Here is a 26,686-nt window from a genome sequence, read left to right as displayed (position 1 = left end):
AAAAAAAAAAAAGACCAAAACCAAAAAGTGACAGAGCAAAGAAACAAAACCTTTTTAAATTGATAATGACTGTTCTATGACTGTCCTTGGGGTAAGATTTTGAAGGTTGGGTTCTCAGCTGGGATGGATGTATTGGCTATGTACCAATGGAGCTGTGCCAGTCTGCAAGTGCTAAGGATATGGCCATGTGTTAGTAAATATAAATCTTTAATATAACCATCTTGGATACACTCTCTGCTTTTCATAGCATGCAGTGTACTTGGGTTCTGGTTGTTAATGAAGGTGGAGTGCAATTTCAAAGCTGATCATCTCAAAGGCTTATGAAAGTCAAAACTGAAAGGACAGCTATAAAACAATACATTACTTCAGAAACAAAGCTTATGTTCTGTTGTAATTGCTTTTTTGTTTCTGTGTTTTCTGATCTATGTCATTCCTAATAGGACCCACTATACTGCAATTGTCTGCTTGAATCGTAGTAAAACTCAGCAAATATAAATCAAAATAAAGTCTACTGTAGAGTACACATGTATATACACAAACACACCAGTTCTGAAAACTGAGTGAGGTCATTTCAGCCAGTCCCTTGCTTTACATTTCCCAAAAAAAGGCTGTGCAGTACTTAGCTTTTGAAATGCTTTCCAATTAGTAAAGTGGTTTCTGTAAATCTGCCTTCCCACAGGCTGGTGCACTCGGTGTGGGAAGCCCTCCCCTCCCTGCTGGCTCAGAGCTAGTGGTGCTGCAGGATGGCTGAGGGCAGCCAGGTCTCCTGGTGCATCTTGTCCTACTGGTTACTCATTCTCAGGTTGTAACAGATTGGGGCTTCTAAGCAGTGAAGCAGTTTGAGATTGCCTGAAATGGATGTGGCAAGGGACCTGTGCAGATTCCTTCTGGCCTGGACCCAGCAGCCCAGTATGTATCCTTGTACTGTGGCTTTTTGTTGTCATAGTCTGGGTTCATTAATGACCAAGAGACGTGCTTTCTTATAGCTGTCTATATGGACAACTTATGTGGACATCTTGGCTCCTTTGTGCCTCAGGGTCCAGCGACCGAGTGGTGGGATCCAGAGCCAAGCCACTGGATGCCAGAGCAGTGCTTCATCTCCTTGCCCTTTCACTGCAAGTAAAGACCTTCACAGGCCTTCAACACATCTCATTCCCCAGCCCCTCCTGTCCCACTTACGCCAAGTATTAAAGTCCTGTTTGAACCATGCCCTCTGAACTGTTGTGGGGAAGCACCAGGGTCCAGTGGACAAGGTACCAGGCTGTCAGTCTGGGGAGCTAGACCTGACCTTTGGCTGCCACTGGTGTAACATGTGTTGTTCGTCAAATAACCTCACTTCTCTGCGAGCTTTCACTAAGCTTTAAGGACAGTTTCTCTTCTGCTAGGCAAAACTATGGTGTATATGAAACCAGTCAAAGACAAACCTTACAGTATATTCAGTTCTTGCATGAAAATATTAAACCCCTGATAAAATTAGGAACCACAAGAAAAGCAGATCTCAGCATGACTTACATTAAGCAATGTAAGGTACAGAACAGTCAGGAAAAAAATGATGTTGCTCAGCTTTCACATTGCGTGATTAAATGTAGGCATTACTTTGATTTATTGATGTACCTGTGGTACTCTAGTTTTAACATAGGTTTTTACAGGGGGCAGGCCATGACTACTGATGTGCCCTGTGCTGTTATCATTGCTATTGCAGGAATCCAGTTCTGGCCTCTGCACGGCCATACTTGACCCACTAATGACTCAGGCTATATGAATATGTCTGTGTTTGTGTCTGTATGTCAGTTTGTGTGTGCTTGCATGGGAGGACAAGGTCTCTTTTACAAACAATATTAACTCTTTTTCTTCTGTGCCCATCTGATAATGAACACTATTAGGACAGGGTACTTTTCTGTGGGCTTTATTGCTTTATCTTGATGACTAGTAATAGCCCTATACAGATTTTTTCCTTTCTGAGATAAGATTCAAAGCGCTATAATGATTTCTCAGTCATGTCCAGTGGAAAAAGAAAGACCTGGTTTTCACTTTTATGACTGAAGGATGGGATTAAATGACTGGAGAAGGAATAAAAAAAACTAATCAGACCCTCGGTTCTCTCCAAGAAATAAAAGCAGTGTCTAATGGGGTTATATTTCAAGATAAGATCTGGCTCGGTACGTGCTCCCTTTTCATTTGGAAAGAAATTCCCAGATACTGCTCTTGCCATGCAGCTTGAGAAATGCGCTCAGCCTGCTGCTGTGCAGTTTTTGGATGATTTCAGTTTCTATAAAAAGAAGATGATCTCATCTTCAGTACTTAAAGATATATCACCTTATCTTTTTCCCTTGCCCAGCATGAAAGGGAATTTAAATGTATGAAGTCTGAAGTGACTATAAAAGGATTGATCTGAATGATAAAGACATTAGCTTTAATCCCTTCCTGCCTGTACATGTCCTGGCTGAAGAACAGCCACTACAAGCAGCTGGGAATTGAGATTCATGCAAGGTTTCCATGGTGGGCTGCAGAGACACCGCATTGCTCCAGTGCAGACTGCATTGCTCCCTCTGAGCTACAGCATCACTGACCTGTGGCAATACCTGGGCATAGACAGTGTGCAGCGTGCTCAGCTCTAAAAGAGAGAACAGGGTAGACTACCCAGTGCATTCCCTGGATGGGCTGTGAGAGTACTGGTAACCTCTCAGAAAACAGATATTCTATATTACAGGTATCTATCAACATTTTCACAAACAGAAAAGTACAGTTTGAACACAGAGGTCATATTTTGGCATGCCCGCTATGATTTGATTTTCAAAAGACCTATGGCACGTATTTAAGTCAGTGACAAATGCTTAAGGTGCTTAGGCTTTTGAGGGCCAAGCTATTCATTTAGGGGCCAGATACTGAAAGGTCTTTAGGTTCTAGAAACCTCTTCATGACAAATTTAAATTGATGATTTAAGAACATAACTCAGAACATTTTGGCCTGAGGTTTTTTTGGCCCATGTGCATGCAACAAGACTGATTGCAGAGTAGTCATTTTACCTTAGCTACCTGCTTGCATTTTTGTAACACAAAGGTGCTTTTTCTTTTTTTTTTTTTTTTTTCAGGGTCATTTAGTAAACTTAGTCTAATTCCAAGAAGAATTTTTTTTAAAAAAACCACCAAACCAAAACACAGAAGGGACATATACTGTGAGGAAAAAAAAATTGTGCAGAATACCTTTTGCATCCAATGTTCAGATCTTTGTGTATTCTACAGTAGTTTCCTATGAAGACAAGGCCCAAGAGAAGGGGGACTGTAATGCAGAGATGGTCAACAGCACTGTACTTGTTGCATTTCCTAGCTAAACATCAAATTCTTCATATCTTATTGGTATTTTGTTTCTGGCTACCACTGACAGCACACACTTCAACCCGCAATCTAGCCCTATGTTTACATATAGATTCCTTCTATTTCATTGCTTCTTAAGAACCTCTGTAACTTCATCCAGTGTTTAAAAATAGGCCAGAACAGATGCTGAATTGTCCTGAACATAATAGATGTACGAACAAGAAAGTAAATTTCCAGTATCCCAAAGTGTCTTTTTTTCTTCTTTGTTTTTCCCCTGAAAAATGTGAATCTTTCAAACTGTTTCTAATCAATACAGTTTAGTCATCTTAATTTACCTCAGCCAGCACCATGCTCAGAGAGGTTATCTATTTCAAAATTAGTTTTCTACTGCCTTTAAGCCAAGGCTCAGATCTCATTGCCATGTGCAATGCTTCTCGTTAGGGATATCATTGTTGATTTATTACAACAGAAGAGACAGCTCACATGGAAGGACTGTAGAAAAAGGTGATTTCAAAAGAAATTATTTTATACTGTGAGCAGTAGATGCTGACGTTACGATTTTTGTTTGGCAGGTAAAGAGAGAAGCTGTGGATTGCTCTTGCACAAAGCCAGTTTTCCCTTAGGTTTCTCATTTCCTATTCCTCAGTCCTGTCACAAACACAGTTCAGAAGCTTCCCAAGTGCTCTGTAAATGTTTGAATTTTGCATACTAGAGAAATACATAAAGCAATACAAAGATATTAAAATAATAACAATAATAAAAACACTTCACGTTTGTATAGTATCTTTCACAAGACCTTTCAAAAAAATGTTTTTAGCATTAATGGAGTTTTAAGTATCTCTTAAAGGAAGCTGCAAACCGTATTGCCTGTATGTGGTTTACTGGTAAAATACAGCTGCTGTCAGGGTGCAAGAAAACCCCAGCTATGTAATAACTTGCTGTAACATTTCAGAGAGCGAGTTGTAAGGATTCTGCGACTGATAACATAGGCTGAATTACTAGGAGTAAAATACAGAGATATCTCGGTTGACGGTTGGCCAGAGCCCCAGAAATTACAGTTCTGTGAGATCTTCGGTGACTGACAACAGTGAACAGGCAGGAGTCTTCTCTGTGACACAGCCTGACTGGGACATTGCTAACACTCCGATAAAACAATGGATCCCTTCAGATTCTGCGTAAGGGAATCCTACTGAATCCTTTCTAACAATGATGCCATCACCAAAAGGGAACAGCTACTTTATTAAAATCTAGCTAAACATTTCCTTTTATGAAAAAAGGTTTGTTTACAGTGAATAAACCCATCATTTGACCTTACTTTTGGGTGTGAATTTTGGGTTTTCACATGACTTTTGCTACAAACACTGAAATCCAAACTGAAAGTGAATACTTCCCCCACGTGCATCCTGGGTAGTTTGCTTTGGGGGAAACTGGCAAAAAATTTTACTAAGGAATAAACTTTGAAGCAGGGAACTTTGTTCAAGTTTGAAAAAAAAAAAAAAAAGATATAGAAGTTAAAAAACACAAAGAATAGCTGGATTTGCAGTAACCTGTACAAATTAGAATTTTATATTGCTTAAATATCACCCACTGATGAAATGTCAGTAAATCAGAAGGCAACTGAAGCTGCTACACAATACCACATCCCCCTCCCTTTATCATGTGATTAGTAAAATATATTAGGGTAAGACAAATGGGCTTCCTGAATTATCCCACTATCCTTCAAAGGCAGTAATTCCCAGGTAAGCTTAAGAGGGCATTCTGCCCATAATCTCCCAGATGCCTAAAACAGCACCTCAGGCAGGGTCCTCTGAAAATAGGGGATTTTTGTGGTGGTCTTTGAAGCATCGTAGACATTCAAGAGCAAACGGGAAACCCAGGCTACAAGTGGAGATGGGAAGGTAGCCTTGGGCAGCACCCTTGAGTCTGAGTTCTGTTGTGTCAAGCCCTGCTGACTGCAGCTAAAAGGTGCCTCTCAGAAAAACACAGACCAAAACTAAAGGCGTAGCTACGTACTCAAAGTCCATGTTTCTTGTTTTTATTTCCAGTTTTAAACGAAAATTTAACTCTGCCTTGTTTGAATAAACCTCATTGTTTTAATTTTGAGTTTCCTTGCCATTTAAAGTTAAGTCCACTGAGCCTGATTAAATTTAGAGATGTTTTTATTTTTCTAGAGGTACATACACAAATGAAACCAAAGCAGTGCTGCAGATAAACCAGGTGGGTGTTCAAGGAACTGGGGTATTATCTTTACCAAAGCTGCAATGCCAATGTGAGGCAGGTATTGTCAGGGGCTAGAGGGGAGAAGTCATCCCCATGAGCTAGGAGAAAGTCAACAGCTTCAGAAAATCTCAGATTATTTAATGCAGTTTGCAGTTGACCCTGAATCAGCAGTATTACTAACAGCAGTATTTGTTTGCTGTGCACATAAGAAAAAAAATAGGTTCTTTTTCCCCTTTCTTGCAAGCTTTTTCTCCTTTATCACAAAGAAAGAATGACATTAATGATGCATTTTTGAAACTCATTATTACCTTGTGAACTAGAATCCCCAGATGAGACTGTTGGAAGTACACAGCCTAAGTAAGGATCAATGAACTGAAGTGAAATACACTAATACAGAGTTATTCAAATGACATTTTAGTGGTAGCTGTTTTCTCTAATAGCAGAATCTCTAGAATACATCATGTTACACTACCTGAATAATGATTTTTTAATAATTGTGAGTCACACCATAAAAATATGAGTATATAATAGTCTGTTCTATTGCCAATTGAATAGAAAGCATGAAATGTCTGAGTTTTGAAGAGCAGTAACTGTTTAGATCCATGAGAAGCACAGTCTTAAGTAGTTATGAGCTCTCACTTATATTAACTGAAAATACAGCCACCCCACGCTTCTCAGAATTAGTCCTTAGTCATCTAGTTCTGATCAAAAGTAATCATCCATTATAAAAACAATATTTGCAAATTTAAACTTAGTTTTGATTTCATGAAAGAAGACTATTGTCAGAAATAGTAAATTTGAGGGTAAAAGAATACATTTAGTATAGTAATAAGTCTAGCATCTCTGTGTTTAACATCTCCATTAATGATCTGGATGAAGGGACAGAGTGAACCCTTGGCAGATGACAACAAACTGGAAGGAATGGCTGCTACACTAAAGGGTCATGCTGCCATCCAGAGAAACCTGGACAGGCTGGAGAAATGGGCCAACAGGAACCTCATAAAGTTTAACGAGAAGTGCAAAGTCCTGTCTCTGGGGAGGAGCAACTCCAGGCACCAGGATATGATGAGGACCACTCAGCTGGAAAGCAGCTTGGCAGAAAAGGACCTTCTGTGTGTCTTGGTGGACACCAGGCTGAACGTAAGCCAGCAATGTGCCCTTGCTGCAAAGAAGGTGAATGGCATCCTGGGTTGCATCAGACAAAGTATTGTCAGCAGCTCAAGGGAGGTGATCCTTCCCCTTTATTCAGTACTGGTGAGGCTGGAGGCCACAGCTGGAGTGCTGTGTCCAGTTGTGGGCTCCTCAGTACAAGAGAGACATGGATGTGCTGGAGAGAGTCTGGTGAAGGGTCACAAGGATGATGAAGAGACTGGAGCATCTGAACATTTGTGGAAAGGTTGAGAGAGATGGGGCTGTTTGGGCTAGAGAAGACAGCTCAGGGGGTTCTATCAATGTATATAAATACCTGAAGGGAGAGTGCAAAGAGGAGGCAGCCAGGGTCTTTTCAGTGATGCCCAGCGCCCAGACAAGGGGCAATGGGCACAAACTGAAATGCAGGAGTTTCCTTCCAAAGATCAGGAAACATCTTTTCATTTGATACTGAGTTCTATGTTAAACTGTTCACTGAAGCTGTTTACTTAAAGTATAAAGTTAAGCCTTGCTGTAAAGGTTTGGATGTGTATTATTTTCATTGGATATCATAACATAGCAAGATGTTCCATTCAAGAATGACATTGATGCTGAAACCTGTCAAAAGCTTTCTTAAAATATGTGATGTCTCAGTGGCTTTTGCTATTCATTTATCTCTTTGAGGACTATTCTTAGGGTAAAAATCTGGTGGGCACATGGTTTTCTGGAAATAAACATGTCTTGCTCTTTCTTTACTTTTGCCTTAGTTCCTCAATTCTGTTTAAGTACTTCGTCTGCAGAAGACCCAAGGGACTTTAAAGCCTGCGTGGTTGTTGCATATGCTTAGGTCATCTTTGGCATTTTGAATGAAATGCTGTTTGCACATCGATGCAAAAGCTTCTCCTGGTCTCATAGAGTTTTTTAACAGTTTGATGATTTTGCTGATTACCTTACCAATTCCAGCTTTTTGTGACTGGTTTCTTTTAAAGCTTTTCATCTTTACCTGAAACTGCACTGGTTTTACATTCTATGTAACTTTTTCACAGCTTCGTTTGTGATGTGAAATGATTTGGGGTTTGGCTCTAATGGTTTAATCTGTTTGCAACATCATTGGTTTTCTGTGCTGCTTGCCAGTGTTCCATCTCTTAAGCATGATTTGTCTATAGTCTTGGTCTTTTTCTGTTTCTAAAATTTTCCTCTGTTTATTTGTAACAGGTCTTCCAGGAGATGTAAACTTGCCGGTCAGAACTTCGCTTTCCTTAACTAAATGATTTACATTGTTGCCTTTCACAAGAAGCTTTTTTAGCTTTTGTGATAATGTTGATTAACACACTTGCTTTTCTCTGCTAGCACTGCTCTTTCCTCTTTCCCAATGTATGTTATACAGGGGGATTGGGGGGGGACCGGGGGGACACGACACAGAGGGGGGATGCAGGTGGGTTGCTGCTTCTTTTTCTGGAGGCATTTTTGAGACATGAATGCTAGCTTCAGCTTGCAGCTCTTCTTTCACACAGCTGTGTGTGTCTTCACTCAGCAAACTTCAGATTTGCTTGTCTAGAAAACAATTGCAATTGTTAAGGCTTCCTCAGTATTGGTACAGCAAAGGTGTCGTGCCAATTTCTTGTACTGGTTTAACCATCTCAAAACTTACCTCATTCTTTGGTTCAGTTTTATATTCCTTTTGTAATGCTTCTATGTTAACATTTTGCTCTTTCTAAAATGATAAACCTTTGTGGGTTTATGTATTTTTAAGTTTCTTCTTAAATTTTACCATATGTGAACTACTTCTGCTTTCCATGTCAGCACCTGTATATGCTCAGACATTCCTGGAAGGTTTCTGCAATGAACCTTTTCAGGGAATTTCTCTTGATGAGTTACAGCCTTTTGTTTTGAGGGGATTGATTTTAACAAGAACCAGTTTACTGTTCACCTTCACAAATGTATGTGTGGTCACAAGAGATGACAGGCGTGCAGTGGCAGGAACAAACAGCACATAGGGTGGGAACACCTCTGTAAGCTACAACTCTGGTTTATGCCAGCTCAAACTGTTTGTGGAGTTCCAGTGTGAGGAGATGATCCTCTCAGCAGTACTGTCAGTCAGGATCTGAAGGCAATTCTACCACTGAGCACTGACCTCAGCTTCACCCTCTGCGAGTGCTCATCGCTGCACAGTTCAGCTTGCATGTGTCGTGGCTGGTGTTTCATGCAGGCCTGATCAGCTGTTAGCTCTGGATTGGAAACACTTCTCTGTTCTGGAAGGCATAATTAATGCTAGTCCTACTGAGTTTTGCTTGCCTTTAAATTTACAACTTCATGGTCACCTGCCAATGACTTTTATCAGCTCCTGAACACTGATGTTAGCCTCCTCCAACAGTTTTTAAATGACTTTTGTACATTTTTTGCCACGTACTAACGTTCACTGTTGCACTCAGTTTTTTAGATGCCTCAGACCTACTTTGCTTTGCCTTTAAAATGCAGGATTCTCAACACTGCAGTTACCTAGTAGCTTTTGAAGGCTTATCAAGCCTGCCAACAGTAAACCCATTATTTTAGCAGTCTGCTTGCCAGATTGGATATCTCATTTTGTTCCCGCATCTTAATTTGTTTCTACTGGGATAGTCTGTGAGCTTTTGATTGCGTTTATGACCTTGGCAAACACTGCATTTTTGGTCCCTAGTCTAAAATTACCCAGTTTGTATGACTGTCCAAGCTAAACATCCTGCTAGCACAGAAAGTGGTAAGCATTTTCACCATGATAGCACATCCTCCAAAGAAGGAATTGTATATCTTGAGCAGCATGACTCCTCTCCTAGAAGGAAATGGGAAGGTTGTGCTGGTTTTGGCTGGGAAAGAGTTAATTTTCTTCGTAGTGGCTGGTATGGGGCTGTGTTTTGGATCGGTGCTGAAAGTAGTGCTGGTAATTCAGGGATGTTTTAGCTCCTGCTGGGTAGTGCTGGCACAGTGTCAGGGGCTTTTCTGCCTCTCACCCCACCCCACCAGCGAGCAGGATGGGGGTGCTCAAGGGGTTGGGAGGGGACACAGCCGGGACAGCTGACCCCAACTGCCCAGAGGGATATTCCATACCATATGGCATCATGCTCAGCATATAAAGCTGGGGGAAGAGGAAAGGGGAGGATGTTCAGCATGATGGCATTTGTCTTCTCAAGTCACTGTTATGCGTGATGGAGCCCAGCTTTCCTGGAGATGGCTGAGCTCCTGCCTGCTGATGGGACATGGTGAATGAATTTCTTGTTTTGCTTTACTTGCATGCATGGCTTTTGTTTTACATATTAAACTGTCTTTATCTCAGCCCATGAGTTTTCTCACTTTTACTCTTTCAATTTTCTCCCCCCTCCCACCAGGGGGGAGTAAGCGAGTGGCTGTGTGGGGCTTGGTTGCTACTAGGGTTAAACCATGACAAAAGGTTACAACCCTTTTCTAGTACTCTATCCCATCTGATTTTTTCCCCAGTCTGAAAAAAAAAATAATAATTTCCTTCTTTTTCAATTAGTAGAGACAGTTTGTAAGAATTAAAACAACACCTGTTAGGCTTGAAAAGTCACAACCAGATCTTCTGGGAGGTACTGGAAGTATTAAATATATTTGTGTAGGTTAGCCCACTTCCAGCTATGTCCCCCTTTCCCAGAGTCAGTGACGCACTACAGTTTCTAACTTCCAACATGATACAAACTTTTCCACATTGTCTTCCTAGAAAATGTATACATTTAATTCATACAGCAAGCTCAGTTGAATTATTATCAAATATGCAAACTAGAACTGCTCATAAAAATACCTTGGGAAGTCATTTGGAGAAAAATGATTTGCCATCAGTCCTGAACACAGACAATCTAAGAAGCTTTGCAACTTGTCAACAAAAAAGTACCTTATCTTAAACAAAAAATACATCAAACAAATACTTCTCCACAAAAAAACAATTTTGACAGGAAATGTTCAGCAGCCTTTGTGTAGGCAAGTGATTCTCTTGTTACAGCTCCCAACTCCTGCCCACTGCCTCATCTGCTGCCTGCTTGCATGGGAGCCTCCTACCACCCTGTTCAGAGCACACAATGCAAAGAGAAGGCAGTAGAGGACCAGGGCGCAGCACAGGACTCTCCTTCCTTGGGAGAGGTCTTACTAGACCTTGGCAATCATATCACTTCATCAAGTAGAAAGGAGGCAGCAAGGCTTAGTTTAGAAGACCATGTAATGCCCTCCTGGCCCTCCTTCTGGTGTTAAAGAGGCTGATCTCACACACAAAATGCAGAAACACAGTAGAAAAGCAGTTAGTCTGGAGTTACATACAATACACTGAAAAACTTCCAGAAAGGGCTGGTTATTGGAGCTGTTGAAACCGAAGTACCCTGATTTTCACGGTGAACCTTTATATGCTGCATAAAACAATAAGCTACTTCACAGCTTTATAGCTGCTTGAGACGAGAATGTCCCCAAAGAGCAACCTGTTCATGGGCATTTTCCTTTAGGCCTTTTCAGAGGAATTTGTTGGCAGCTAGCTATGGACAAAATCATAAGCAAGTCTGCAGTCTGCTCAGGAAAAGCTGTGTAGTGGTAGTATGAGTGGCTGAAACCTCCTTAAGAACCGAGCTCGGTCATTACTCTTGACACTGCGGTATATCAAGTGAAGAGGGCAGCCTCTGTGGCAGACACACCTCCCTGCAATGACAATGCATTTCATCAGGCGCTTCAGAAATTAGCAGACAAGAACGGTTTGGCAAGGCATGTACACAGAATAATTACCAAATGCCGACTCAAGCGAAAAAACCCTCCCTGAATTCTTTGGGAGAAGCTGACAGAAATATCATAGTGGCTGTTTTGAGCAACAGTTCAGTCATCCAGCTGTGCCAGAAATACATGTCTCCATAACAAGATGTGAAAAGGCTGGGATGTTCCATTACTGAAATTCCAATTAGCTAAAATGGGATAAAATTGGTTAATACTTAAGCTGATTCAATCAGCTGTCTTTAAATTTAAAAGCCGGAATAGTAATCATTTCAAGCATGTTCTCAGCCACGCAATCATGACAGCCTGAGGCTGAGCCAATTCAAAAGATGCATCCAGTGAAATTTATCAGGAGCTGGTTGACACACATCATTTGATTTCTATTTTGGCTTCTCCTTTTTGAGTCAGTCATTTCTGTGTTGAGGACTTACAGTCATATACCCATCAGACCACTGACTAACTACCATTAACACATATAAAAATACATAAAAAGCTTACATACCAACAGCAAAATGTTTTAATTTTCATTTTGCTAGGGCACTAGGAATCTAGGCATGTGGCCTGCCATCTAGTTTTTGTAGCTAGCTCACTGTGGTGATGAGCACATACAGCTGTGTGGTTTTTAGCCTCTTTACCCAGTCACCCAAATGAGCCAGCTGCTGTCTGGCACCCAATTCATAGTACTGGCATGATACAGTGCCTGATTTAACCTGCCTGGCTCTCTGCAAAAAACATCCTCAAACTCAGCATTGCATTAACCAAAACATCTTTGGATATTAGCCATCTGTTGAATATGGGCAATATCCTCATTCTGAATATGATCTGTATTTCCCACTCTTTACATTTGTGAGGCACTCAGAGCACCTCAGACAGTCAGCACACACACACAGAATTGTCCAGTCCGTTCACACCACTAGTTTCATTAGTCATGTAGTCTTGCTTTACAGGACAAGTCTGAAACACTGGGAAAAAGCCCATTGAGAAAAATTACAAAAAAACTGTCCAGCAGAAGACTTTCTCTCTAAACTAACTGGTTAGTGATTGCTTTGTGTCTTTCACCTCCCAATTCAGTTACTGCTGTTTCATTGTGCAGTTTATAGCCATAAAAGGGGAAAAAAGAAAAAAATTCACAGGCTGACAAAACAATCTCTTTGTACGTGAAATAATAGAAATGCTCCTCTTCAAAATATCCCTTAGCTGCTTACCACAGATGGTTTGTACATTAATGTATTGTGAATGTGTACTGTGTTCTCAGTAATATCTTTGACATCTTCCTGTGATTACCACCTGTTTACTTTCCGAACCAATTGATGCTTTATAGAAATACACTGAATCTTTTGAATGGGCCATTACCACTGAGAAATATTTCTTGTGTATTGGTATACAGCCTGATTAAGCTTTGAGAAATGATTAAAGGTGCCATACATTAGTTTATTGTTCAATTCCCCAACAACTATTCCTCACTCATCTAAAATCACAGCACACTGTGGCACATGTCTACCTGCTCCAGAAGCTGTTGAGCTATTTTTAAAAGTATATATGTAATTTTTTGGAAACATGCAAATCACTAGCTATTATGTTTCCACTGATTTTCTAAATTATGTATTCATTTATGTATTAATTCTGAGGTTTCAAATCCATGAGTAATATCCCTGTGGTACTGCATAATACTATCAAACATAGATCAAGTACTTTCATTCTATATTATCTGATTGCTCTCCAATACGTCTTCCTAACTCTCTTTAAACTAGAAGGTGTCAGGTACCACATGGAATATTAAGCTTCTCTCTGCCAGAGTACAATTCCCTAGAGCAAATCACTTATCAAAAGCCATTTCCTGTTGTTGTTTTTTTATTATTATTATTTAATTACATTAGCTTTCTCTGATAAGAACAAAACGTCCCATTTTAAAGAGATATCCCGCGCAGTGCAGTGCAGAGAATACTTTGCTGGAGGGACTGTAGTCCTGAATCCAGAGTCTGATTTTTCTGTTGACTTCCTTTGTCTGTTGGGACTTTTTTTTCTTATTTTAGGTCTTACTGAGTCACTTTTTTCTGAACATGATCTCAGCTCAGACTGTATGTAAAGGCAGACTCTTAATCTGTGCATACATGATAATTAAAAACAGTTTCTCAGAAAAGAATGTGCAAAAAAGATCTTTGCATCCTTTACATGCACTGACAGACAGGAGAACGCAACCAGTACTACACAACATCACCACACAAAATCTGACAGTTCTGTTCCTTCTTCACCCCCTCACATGATCTTGTTGCACACAGAAATAGATGAATTAACTCTATTTCACAAACCAACCAAGTCTGAGTTGCATTAATAAATTTTGCTTGTCCTTTGGAAAATCTGGATACTGTATTCACTTCTGCTTGTTCCTTCTGTGTTTTGTTATTAAAATATTTCTTCATGGCAGAAATTAGACTGCTACTATTCAGACTTCTATTACAAAGTCCTTTTTCATTTCCCTGAAACACTCCTGATCATTTTAATAGGCCAACTTACAGTGAGATTTGTGATTTGTGCTAACACAAATGCTTCACATTATCATGTGACTTCTGGGAGCAACAGCTTGGGAAGGTCAGAGTTGAGTAAGAACATGTGAAAATAAAGGGATAAAAATAAAGCAGGACAGGAAGAAAACTAGAAAAAAAAACCTTGGCTTTTTAAATCACAAAGAAATAAAAGGCAAAGTAATACAGCAATGCCTACAAAGTCACTATTTTCAATATGGTTTTCCTTATAACCACAACTCATCTTTATTACACACAATTTCAAGGTGTAAAAGTTTGCTACTTAGAAGTATCAGCTAAATTGCCAGTCAAAAACTGCAACTGGTTAGGCTGCGTAAGATGAATATATGTGAAGTTATTATACTGTGCAAAACACCCACGTCCAAAACTAAAGATCCAGGAGCAATTGAGCTATGCCCAGATATTTGCAAAAACAGTATAGCTATTATGAATTTTCTCTTGTGTTGCCAGTTGTAGAAATGGTTTGAGATACTGCTGGAGGCAGATGAACTATTTCAGGAAGCTCTAGAGAAGGCATTCAAAATTACTTTGAATCTGAATCTGAATGACCAAGTAGTTTTTCTCAGACTACGTCTCCTCTAGTCATTCCTATCAGAAATAATTTCCCCAGGTAATGCATTCTTAATTCAAAATCAGAATCAAAGCTATGGAAGAGCTCTGCTTGTTGAAATTAGGTCAGTAAAACTAGAAGGACACTATTAGCTCTCTACTCTCCCAGCTGATGAATATTGCGGAGGTTGTAAACAAGGTTCTTCCATCCCTGTTAATCCTAAACCATGTTTTACGTATTTTCTAGATTAAAATGTTTCCTTCCTCGGTATTGTTCAGCAGGGGGATCCTTTTGATTGACCTCTTTTTTTTTTTTTTTTTTTTTTTTTGACTGCCCCAATACATGCTTGTCACGGTAGATACTTTGGCTTCATTTCTTTTGTGTCTTACATAGTTATCCATCTTCTCTGGATAAAACTGATGGATTATGTGACAATCTCAACACTAAGAATTTATTACATACATTAACAGATGTTTCCTGAAGTACTTGTCTTCAGAAAGCATTCTGAGAATTTTCAGAACTGGATTTCCAGGTTTCATAGTCAAATATAAAGGGTAGAATAATCTTTGAGCTGAAGATATGTAATTCAGTTTTGCTTTTGCAGATTCTGTAGTCATTTTGAAGTTGATGAGAGCACCTCTCGCTTTGCCTGCTTGTAAAATAATTTCTTCCATTCCTCACTAGCTTTAATGCAAGCTGGTTTACTACCCAATTCAAGGAAACAGATGTTGCTGTGCACATGCACTATGAATATGACCAAGCTTATGGTGGATTTAATTCACTCCTAGTTTAGCAATAACTATGTAATCTAGCCCAACACTTTGTGGAATCTCAGCTCTCAGATCCCTTCCCACCACTCCCAGATGTCTTCCACACCCCACAGTGGGTAAAGGCAGCCCAGGAGACTTTAATTTTCAACCTGCTTAATTCTATCGAATGCCACACAGGAAGGATACGTGAATCTTGTTGTGTGCCCATGGTCACATTCCCACTCTGAATCGTGCAACACTTATGAAGAATGTCTATAAAATCCTTTGTTGAACAGTGCTTGTTGCCAGTAAAGACATTTATACCTCTCTCCCAGAGGAAGCTCAGAATTATGTTGTTAATCTAAGATATTTCAGGAATTAAATTGGAGGGATGTTATTTCCAGTTCAGCGATTATCTCATTCTGTTCCACAGTCAGAGGAAACGTGTTTTACTTGGACCGTGTCATTCAGCACCTTGCAGCCTGCAATCTTGATTAATTAATATTGGTTCAGAAGGGAAAGACAATAAAATAACTAGGTGACAAGAAAAAATCTTTGTACTTATAGCTGCACTGAAGGCTTTTGCAAGGGGTTTATGCAGCACAAATAGCAATAGCCATGATGACACCGTTCGTATCTCAGTCTTCAGATTAAATGATGATTCCTTTCAGGAGTCTTGTTTTTCTTGAAGGACAAACAGAAACACCAGTTCTTTTTTGTTGCTGTTGTACCTGTCATTTGCAGAAATGGCAGAAAGGACAGAGGTGAGGCTCAGGGAGGGAGAAAGAAAAGAGGCAATGTTAGACGGCATGAGAGAAGGGAAGGGAAAACAGGTTGTGCACTTGAAATGAACAATCTAAAAGGCAGAGGAGTATTTAAGATGTTTATGGTTAAGCATGGCAGTCTGACAGCCTCTGCTAAAAAACTTTTCCTCCATACATTATAGAGCTGCTCTTTCTCCTTATTGCCAGAGAAGAAGAAATGGGAACCAAGATCCCTTGTGCCTGACCCTCTGTTGTTTGTGAGGAAGGCAAAACCAGGAAGTTAACTGGAGCACCCGCAGACTCCTCCTCAAGCCCGTTCTTATCAGTGTTAAGTCCAAGAAGCCAAATAGTTTCTCATCCTGCCTGTAGGAGAACAGTTTGGTTGACTGGCCCAGTACAGAATATGGCCTACAGCTTCATATAGTTAAGATACAGATGCATTTTAAGCTTTTTTAAGGTCCCAGGCGTTTAGATCTGAGTGTTCTGGTTTGCATTTCATGTGTGATAGTACTGTGTCTGGAGAAGAGTTTGGGGGATGTTCTGGCAGAAGCAATGGGAGTGTCCATGGATGCACACCTGGGTGTCTCTGGGCGTGCCGATCACTAGAGGGAGCCATTGCCATTGCGTAGCAGCAGCGCCCTCGCCAAACCCACCAGGGGCGACAGAAAACTCCTGGTACAGAACAGAACTGTCGTCTGATGTCCTCTCGGTCACGAATTTTGTTCTGTATGACACAGAGTCCCCCTGTTTTTTGGAAGAAAGATAGGACAGAAGGCAGAAAGATTTTCTGAGAGGCTGGCGGTCAGGTGAATACTGGACACAAGGGTAAGAGCTAGGCTCTTCTGTTCTTCCATTTGAGCCTTTGACACTTTTATTCTCTTTTTGTCTAATATAAGTCCATCTTTACATGTAATGCATTCAAGATGCTATAAAAAATACATTACAACTTTATCTAGAACTCTCTTACAATCGAAGGTGATATCTCTTGAAAACTGAGATGAATAGTAATTTATTTTGTTAGAGAATATCTAAACCTCCCGAAGTTCTTCATTAGTGGAAAATAAAAATGACTGTAATTAAAGGCCAACTATTGCCTACATCAGAAGTAACTCAGTTACAGTAATGAATGTGAAATAAAGTGAAATAAATCCACTAAGTAAAGCCAGAATTGGATCCTATATTATGAGGGAATAATTTCTGAATATTGAAGTTCAGAGCCTGAAAAGGAATATCTATACTAGTATAAATTCTACTTTTTGACTCAGGGAAATGGCTGGAAAAGAGATGACACTGGTTTAGGTCATAGAATCATAGAATTATTTAGGTTGGAAAAGACCTTTAAGATCATGCCACTGTTCACATGAAATCTGAAAATTATTCTTGTTCAGAATGTGCAATTTAAACCCAGAAAGAAGCATTAAATGATTCGGTCTTACACCCGCATGTCACAGAACATGCCTTTCGAACCACTGCTACATTATATGTGTAATTTCTGCTTTCTGCCTTACAGTTACCCTATGATGATTTGAATTCACCAATGATTCATTAGTGCATCACTTGACATGGCTTGTTCAATTAGTTTATGTTTATGTTTAAAAAGTTGCTCTCAGTTTTTCATGGAAAAGACTTTACCAGGCTTTGTGTTTGCTTCATTTTCCTTCCTTGCTTCTTCCTGCCTTTCGCTTAGATGAAGGTAAGAGTTTTGAGTACCTGGTCTTTTCCTCCTGGAGAGGCTCTCACATGCTGTAACCAAGTTCTCTTTTCATGCATCGTTTTTGGACAAACTAAAATCTTTTTCATAAGAAATTTATGGAATTTTATGCAGCCATCCTTGCTTCCAGTGATCTTCATTATGTTGTGTTAATATTTTGGTAAATATATCTCCCAATTTCCACTAACAAAGGATTACATGAGTCATTTTTATCTCATTATCCCAAAGGCAGTTTTCTCTCTGGGGTCAGTCCATTCCTCCCTGTGACTTTTCAGTCCTGTTCAGAGTGACTGATTTGAAGCTTTGTGTTCCCCTGCCCACAGACAAGGTTTACTTTCCTTGTTCATTTGTGTAATATTTGCACCTGGCTATGCATTTTAGGAAGCTCTCAAGCTCAGTTTGTGTGTTGCTTTACATCTATCATTATATATCTTTTTGCCAATTTTAGTGTCACCTGAAATTTTATTATCAGTGTCCATTCCCTGTCAAAAATCACAGTTTTCTGCTACTTTCATTTACACTATTCAGCAGTAGTTAGGTAACACTGGGGAAGAAGGTTCTTCGATGCAAATGAAATTGCAGAACTGTTTATATACTTTGTGAGGACAACTGCCTACACAACCTAACTGGAATGCGCTTATATATTGGATGTCCTTGGAGTGCCTCAAAAATACATAAGGTCTTACCTTACAGACCTTTTTTTGAAGCTGAACATATTCCAGGATGTTTATATATGTAACAGTGACACCACAATGTATAAGTGTTGAGTCTGGAAATCTTTAGCAGAAAAATGCCTTGGAAATGCAAAGTGTGAAAACATTTATTAATTTCCTGACCTCAGCTAATAAATTCTCTTGGTCTTAGATACTATCCCAGAAAGACTATTATCCTAAAATGAATGTGTGGTTTCTCTGAGGAAAATGCTATTTTAAGTCTGTCAGCTTTTCTAATCAGTAGGTTTTTTGCAATTTATAAATGAAACACCTCTGCCGCCAAAACTTTCCCCTTCAAAGACAGTTAAATCAATGTTTGCCTTTTCCAAGGAGTGGGGATTTTGCTTCTGAGATTTTCAGATGTTTTGCTCCTGAAAATGTTTTGCTTCACTTAGTATTAAATTGAGCAAAGGGTGTTTATTTGAGGCATTACCTTGTGGATATCTTCCTTTCGTTGATCAAACTGCTAATGTGCAAAATGCAATGTCTCTGAAAGGATCTCTCAGGTGCCAATGCAAATGAATAAGGTTGCTATCTGCAATAGAAATGTTGTCAAACTATGAGTCTATAGACTCTTATTTTCCTAAGGAGCAGAGGTGCAGGATTTTTTACATACTCTGTACTCCATATCGCACTTGGGAACTTCAAAGCATAAGGAAAACAGTGGAACAAACGGGGGAAGACAAGCCATATGGCAGCAAAGGCACAGAGAAATCAACCAAGCTTTGTTTTAATGCCGAGGGGTGAATGTTATATATCAGATACTATGATACTCTCTATCTGTTGACAAGTACTGTGAGGTCTGTTTCACGTTACCACATCTTTTAATAATAAAAGCAGACTCACAATGCAAAGCATAAAGCCCAGGGGACACTCTCAGGACAGAGCAGCTGAGGCACATGACAATTAAGTGACTCATCAAAATCACACAGAAAGCTAGAAGAGATTCAAGCACCAGTGTTCCCACAACCCGATTAAGCATCTTAGCCAGAAGTTGTCCTTGTATCTCATTGCTTTCCTGATGTTTCAGGGGCCATGACAGGGCAGAATTAGGACTGAAGAGAAAGGAGTTTTGTTACTCCTGCCAAAACCTATGACAGCAACTGAAGGAGATATTTACTTCCCAAACACAGCATGGAGAAGGTGTCTTGCTCATAGCAAGGGAGAGTGGGAGGGAGGCAGCACAGAGACCAAGGGCAGGGGGAATAGAAGTGGGGAGGAAGAAAGAAGCCAAAATGAGCAAGGGGCAGGAGCTGATGAGGAGGAAGCTTGCTGTTGCAGTGGGAAAATAAGAAGCAACAATATATCCTACTGCAGTGGTGGGGCACCAGGCAACCAGTGTGCACTCAAGAGGAACATGAGTAAAATTTTATGAGCCTGGGAGCTTAATAAGAGCTTTCCTGCAATTGCCTCTGTTTGGCCATACACCAGAATATCAGACCTATAAACGTGCCAGAAAGGCTCTCTCCAGTCCTTCCCTGCAACGGTTACATTTTCTGGGCTTCCCTTTTGTTTTGCCGCAGAAAACAAAATAAGCAAATATCTCAAAAGAAGGAAAACAAAAAAAGCCCCAAACCCACAAACGCAGAGCAGGCATGAAATCACCTTTGAATTCACTAGGTGGCAACATGGAGTAAGAAAGCAGCACCAGAGTCTTCAACCAGAACATCTGGCTGGACCTCCACAGCCCCCCTGCCCCTTCATCCCCACCGAACAAATTCAAGTTCTGGTTGATCGAATGACCACCTTCTAAACACTAAATAAAATACACTCCTTGCAGATGTATAAATATTGTCTCAGTTGGCCAATGCTCATGCTGACTGTCTACCGCCACATTTATCTGGTTTCACTCACAGCCACCTTTGTGTGGCTTTGATGTGGCATTGAGGCTACCAGCTTTGACGTAAGCCTTGGCTCTGTAGCTCTCTTCGCCTCCTGAAAGCAGAGCAATTACTTTCCAATCAAGCGGCTTAGGAGTGGGGAGGAAAGAAATAATTCATTTTCTTGAAGTATAAATCATTTACATGTGTTGAAATGTTCCCACTTTACTGAATATGGGTTTCCAAGGGAAACATGGGCCTTCTCTTCCTTGCTTTCCTGGAGAAATGGCAGCTTTAAGTCAGTAAACAAAGTGGCATACAATTAGAATATATATTTTTCTTTCAGTTAAAATATACAGGGTTTGTGTTCTCCTGTGTAAACCTCTAAACCAATGCATTTATAAAAAGAAATAATATCAGCATGATATGATTCAAACTTAATGGTGTTTCATGTCCTTGTAAATGAAGGCAACTATGGAAGTGTCAAATCCCTGAGGGCACAAATAATCCTTGATGTCCCTGACCAACCTCATCTGGGGCATCCACCACATCCCCTGCCCATGGGCCCAAGCATCTATTTAAGCCCAGCCCTCTGCTGTGGTTCCTGCCTGAGTTCTGTGGTAGGTGTGCTGGTCTTTAGCCTAGCTGTGGCCTTGCCTACCATGGACCCTGTTGGTCTGGACCTGTGGGTTGACTTTCTGGCTTGATCTTATGCCTGCTGTGTAACTGTGGACCTGCCTGGTGGTCACTGGGATCTGCCTGACCCTGGTTACCATCACCAGACCTGAACCTGACTTGTGGATTGATTTCCTGTCTTGTTGGTGGACCTGCTTCATCACCATGACCTTGCCCAGCGCCCTGGACCCTGTGCTTCCCCTGCACTCACAGGCCTGCCTGCCTGGGCGCACGAGGTGGCCCCTGTCTGGGGAGGACCCTGCCCTGCTGGCTGTGGCACCCCCCTGGCTCCTGGACCAAGGGAGCAGCAGGCCTGTGCCTTGCCCTGATACAAATTCTGGAGCCAGCCTCTGTGGAAGTAAGGGAGAACAGAAAAAGCAGTTAGGGGAGGCAGCACCCGCAGCCTCTGTGCATGCTGCAACTCATCCTGCCCGCAGTGAGCAGGCAGAGAGGAGGGGCAGAAGCCCCTTTGAAATCTGCTGCTGATGGCAGTCTGTTCCAAACATCAGCTCTCTCATGGACCTTGCAGCCTTCTCTCCAGCTGTTTCAGTTACGCAGATTCAAACAAGGAAAGGCTGCCACCTCTCCAGTGAAGGGCTTGGGATCCTCTGGCCTCAGTGCCAAACTTGTCACATGTCTGACTTTCAGACAGCCACTGCAGGCCTAGGCCCAGGTACCTGCAACGTCTTGAAAGAGGTACCAGTGCAAGCCAGTGGCTGTGAGCTGTTGGTTCCCCTTGAGTTTCCAACTCCGCTAAAGTCGCTGCCTCCCATGGAGGCAAGCTGTCACCTCTCATCTGAGTAGCTTAGGAGCATCTCAGAGCGCCTCTGGGCTTTTAGCAGCATGCCAGCCACTCACCTGAGGCAGGAGGTTATACTCTGGCATGTCACCCTCACTAAGCTGTCAGCTTAATCAACATACAACTGATGAAGGATGGAAGAGAGATGTGTTCAGTTCCTGTGCCACCCCACTCCTTCCTGTTCAGTCCTCCCATACATCTGTCGGCTTACTCTGTTCCAGCTCTACAACCATAAAATGGGAACAGCACTTCTTAGCCTCAGACATCTGGGACACAAACCCAACCCTGGCTCTGGAACTTCCAGACAAAACTGTCTGTGGACGGTGTACCTGGGCACATCAGCAGATGGGCTCTTATGGTGAGTGATACTGGAAACTGTGTATCATGATGTCTTTTCCAGATGTAGATCTGTATGCAATGTTTATTTAGCCAGGCATTCCTAACCCCGCTGTCAAATGTCAGCTTCCTCTATCATGGGCTCAGCAACGGCACTGCAATTTAAAAGTGCAAATACAGTACAGGTAGGCATCTCATGCTAGATTAGATCTAAGCCAGAGAAGGGTGGGTTCATTCTTGGGTAGTTACAGTGTTCTTTATCTATATTTCTTCTTTATCTTCACTAGATAAAATTTTAGTCATCCCTTTCTGGAATTGCTAGTGCTATTAATGTCATAGACATCCTACTCACAAAGTGCTTTATAATGTCACTAAATATTTTATTGGTTTCAGTCCTAGCTCTCTGACCTGGTGAGTGTCAGGTCTCACTCTGCTGCATTTCTCACTTCCCTTCAACCATGAGTAAGCACAACAACTTATTTTTTTTCTTTGTAGGGTATCTTGAAAGATATTCACATAGGTCCAATCAATCAGCCACGGGAAAACTACACACTGATTTCAGTTGCCATAAATCATATCATACAAAATGTTGCACAAATACATTAGTACTTATACTAGAATATCAATTAGCAGTATAGTATTATATCAGGGTTTACACTTAGAACTATGAGACACTTAAGTGCAGTGATTAGGCAATGCTCAAACAGCCCTGGTTGTTAGGATCTTGTGATTTATGTTTTTTAGTACTTCACTTCCTAGTTCTTAATCAGATATTCATTGCCTGAAGAAAATTCCCCTTCGAAGTTTTTGCTCCACATCTCTTAAATGTGTTATGCCTGAAACTCTGTGAGGAATACTAAGAAGCTTGAAGTGCTTTGTTTCCACAAATGCACCTTTACGCAGCAGACTGTTCGTTAGCTGTGACCACATGTCAGAGTGTATGGCTTTCAGTATGCACCTGTGGACTGAAAGGAAACCACTGACGGAAAAATAGCAATTTAGAAACACCTGTTCTCAGAATCCTGGCACCATAAGTAGTTTCCTGTGTTGTTTGGGTTTTATTTTGGCAATAACAGCAAGTACTACCTTCTAAGCTAGATCACTGCCATCTGCAGGGTTTATTCAGAAGGATAGGAGAGATTAATAAGGTAGGTCAGGCCTGAAATCAGGGGTTGGATCAATAAAATAGCTCTCTTGTGCACAAAAAGGAGACTATGAACCCTGTGTATTGATCTCCATACATGGTGTAAAGCCACTGTGCTAATCTGAGTAATTCATAAGCCTGAGCTGCAGTGAAAGCATTTCTGGGGAAAAGGAGAAAATATGTCGTCTTCTTGTAGGCCAGGGGTCCTCAAACTTTTTAACCAGGGGGCCAGCACGCAGATGAACTGGCAGGTAGTCATCTGCGGCTGCTTGGTTTCCCCCCCAGCCCCCGGCTCGGGGGGGGGGGGGGGGGCGCATCTGTAAATACCGGGGCTGGATTGAGGACCCTGGGGGCCGTATCCAGCCCGCGGGCCGTAGTTTGAGGACCCCTGTTGTAGGGCATAATGTAGTTGGTCTGTGTGAAAGGAGAAGCCTGCTGCCGGCTCAGTTTCCCCACAGACACAGGCTATACCACCATGAAGAAGGAGGACTGCGGGTCAAACTGTTCAGAAATCAGTATATAAAGCAAACCATAAATCTGAGGGGTCATTTGCAAAACAAATCTCACTTTGTGACATCCAGGGCTTTTCAGGTAGTGTAACTAATGGGACAATAGTATTTCAAAGAACGACGTTGTTGTTAGCACCTATGCTCTGTGTGTGTCTCCTTCCTTCCTCACTCTACCTATTTATACTACAAGGTTTTCAAGGTGGAGGCTATTCTGTGTTTGTCTAGAGACTTGCACAGAGAAGACAACATCTCTCATGGGATTTAATGTCCAGCTGAAATATATGGAAAGCTAAATATTAATTGCAGCAACTTAAGATGTATATAACGGAGAAGTGCATGCAGTTTATTTTATTCAGTGTGGGTTTTCCCCTCCATGTTAATTGGAGGTCATTTGTATTCTGTGCCATATGTCTATATCATAAACACTATTTAATTCCATGAAGAATTTCATCCTAAAATTCAAGGCTTGTCTGACTCTCATTCAATGACCATAATGGAATTCTCGTAAAGACAGATAAAAAATTATCTGGTTTAGATAACTAAGCCTTATATGTGAAGGGATTTACTTTTTTTATCCATTTAACTCACTCTACAAACATAATTATTGTATATCATAAAAATAGTGTAAATACGAATTTAGAAGCCCAGGTTTCAATGACTTTAGATCTCGGCCAAAGAGCTGGAAGATTGAAAGGAGATATACAGCCAGCAAGTAGAACTCTATTCTTGCAAGTCAGGTTCAAGTATGAGCAAATAAGCATCTATACACCTGATCACACACAAATATGCTCTTAAATTAGGACTGACAGAAACCATTCTCTTCAAGTCACGGTAACCTTGACCACTTTCAAGAGCTCTGAACTAGCTTGTAAAGCAAACTGGTTTCAGTGCCCAGTTTCATCTGGATGAGGAAGTGCTATATAAAGGTGAGAGATGGCTATCGCTAAGCCCTGTGTCTTCAGCCCTCAAGCTATCACTACATCCATCATCTAGTATTTTGGTGCAAGGGGAGAAAAAAACACATTAAATGTTAATGGAGATGTTAACTTTGCTCATTCGTATTTTGGTGGATGAAAAAATGCTTAAAAAAGGGTCCATGCAGCTAATATGCTCTATAAAAACAAAAATCTATCCTTCCTCAGGCTAGTTTTTTCTTTAGATGAGGCTTTTCATAATGAAGGTAAGATGAATTACCTTTTATAGTACATTTCTGTCAAATAAATGTATAGACTCTAATCTCTTTAAAGATGCAGGACTTTTCATTTTATCAGGCTTTGGATTCAATACTTCAGTCAAAAAGAAGATTTTTGGAAAAAAGTATGTGATTTTTCCTGGGAAATACTAGCCTATCCTGCAGTTACAGTGTAAATTCCAACATAAAATGCTTCACTAGTTTTATATCCCTGGATACCTGTAAGACAGGAGAGTATCAAACAAGGGCCATTTCTCAGCAAACTGAGATGTGGAAGCAAAAGGTCAAATTCTGATTCAGCTTCACAGAATGTATATTTACATTCCTCACAATATTGAATTCACCCTTACAGTGATGAAACTGTAAGTACAAACTATCTTGAAACTATATTCTTCGGTTATCAGCTAACCAATGTCAAAGAGACTCTCCCCAGATCCTGACCTTCAGACTGCTGCTCAGATTACTGGACCAGAGCATGGTACATTCACGTATGAACGTCAGTGAACAACATTCGTACGAAGTCACAAACACATACAACGCAAGACACTGTGGGGAATTGTCAAAGAAACTAGATAAACTAAGCTATACATAAAAAACAGACTTCAGAAGAGATTCTGATTACCTGTGGATCTCTGTGGGCTTATTTCAAAAGGCAGCTAATTTAATGGCTACAAACTAACACTCTATTTCAGAGAACTCTTGCCTCTTCTTAAACACATGCATCTAAACCAACATTCCCAAATAGTTATGAAAGTGGGGAGGGGAGAGAGGTATGGATGGAGAGGAAATAATTTTATAGAGATACTCAAAACCAGTTTATTTCTGTTTACAGATATTGTAACACAAGTCATTAGAGTAATATTGCCAGATGTTTTGTCTCGATATTTAATAGTAATTTCTAATGTAATTAAATAATTAGTATAGCACTCATTATTCCATGAATTTATTTAGATCTTGGAAAAACAATTGAAGCTATTGCACACTGCCTTAGGATTCAATATTACTTTGAATAGGTTTTATTAGGGCATCTTAATGTTTGTATGCATATTCTGTGGAATAAAAGAAGCTTTGCTCTTTATGTCCTTCCATAAAGGATGGACAACAAAATGGAGCCCTCCATGCTTCCTTAACTTTTGCTCAAATAAATGTCTGCCTGAAGTTGACTGTAGTTTAGCTTGTGGTAAGATTAAGGATGGGGATCGGGGCGGGGGGGGGGGAAGCTCTGGATCTATAATAGTAATGGTAAATAGCACCCATAAAGCACTTCTTATCACTAAATTATTCAAAAATGCATAGTATCTTCTCAACCACTAACAACATAGTTTGAATTCCCTGTTGTTACTAATACATTGGGACATCATTTACAGCCAGTAGGAAAGACGGTTCTTTACCCTGCTTACCAGTGTTACACTTTGTAACCCATTCCTTCCTGTTGCCATCACAGGATGCTACCACCATTTGTACTTAAGGCTGAGATCAGTGCTCTTTTAACCTATTTTAACTCTTCTTTTCTCCGGAAACTCTTTTTTTTTTAATTAACTGTTTCACAAATTACTCTATCTAAAGTGAACTAAAGCCAACCTCAAAACTGAGGACTTGGAAAGAAGCATTGGCATTGTCCTTGCCCTACCTCCAGGGCACTCCTGCCGCAACCCTTCAGAAACACCTGAGCCTCAGACTTGCTGTGCCAGCTGGCAGGTAAGTGCTGAGACATGGTGTGAGTGCAGGCAGACAGCAGAGAGGATGGCCAGGAGGCACCTAGAAGTCATCTGAACTATGTGG

General features: G+C 40.7%; 1 protein-coding gene across 1 annotated transcript in view; it reads left to right on the top strand.

The window, feature by feature from the left end:
* UPK3A (uroplakin 3A) overlaps positions 1-26,686 on the top strand; it is a 53,006-nt gene continuing 26,320 nt past the window's right edge. Inside the window, exon 1 of the mRNA XM_080390850.1 lies at positions 1-22,081. Coding sequence (XP_080246976.1) covers positions 22,079-22,081 — 3 coding nt within the window. The 5' untranslated portion in view covers positions 1-22,078. The remainder of the gene's footprint in view (positions 22,082-26,686) is intronic.

This window comes from Falco punctatus (genome assembly GCF_963210335.1).
Source record: "Falco punctatus genome assembly, chromosome: 6".
Classification (NCBI taxonomy): Eukaryota; Metazoa; Chordata; class Aves; order Falconiformes; family Falconidae; genus Falco; species Falco punctatus.
The sequence above is the reverse complement of the archived record's forward strand: the minus strand, read 5'-3'. Positions and strand labels throughout refer to the sequence as shown.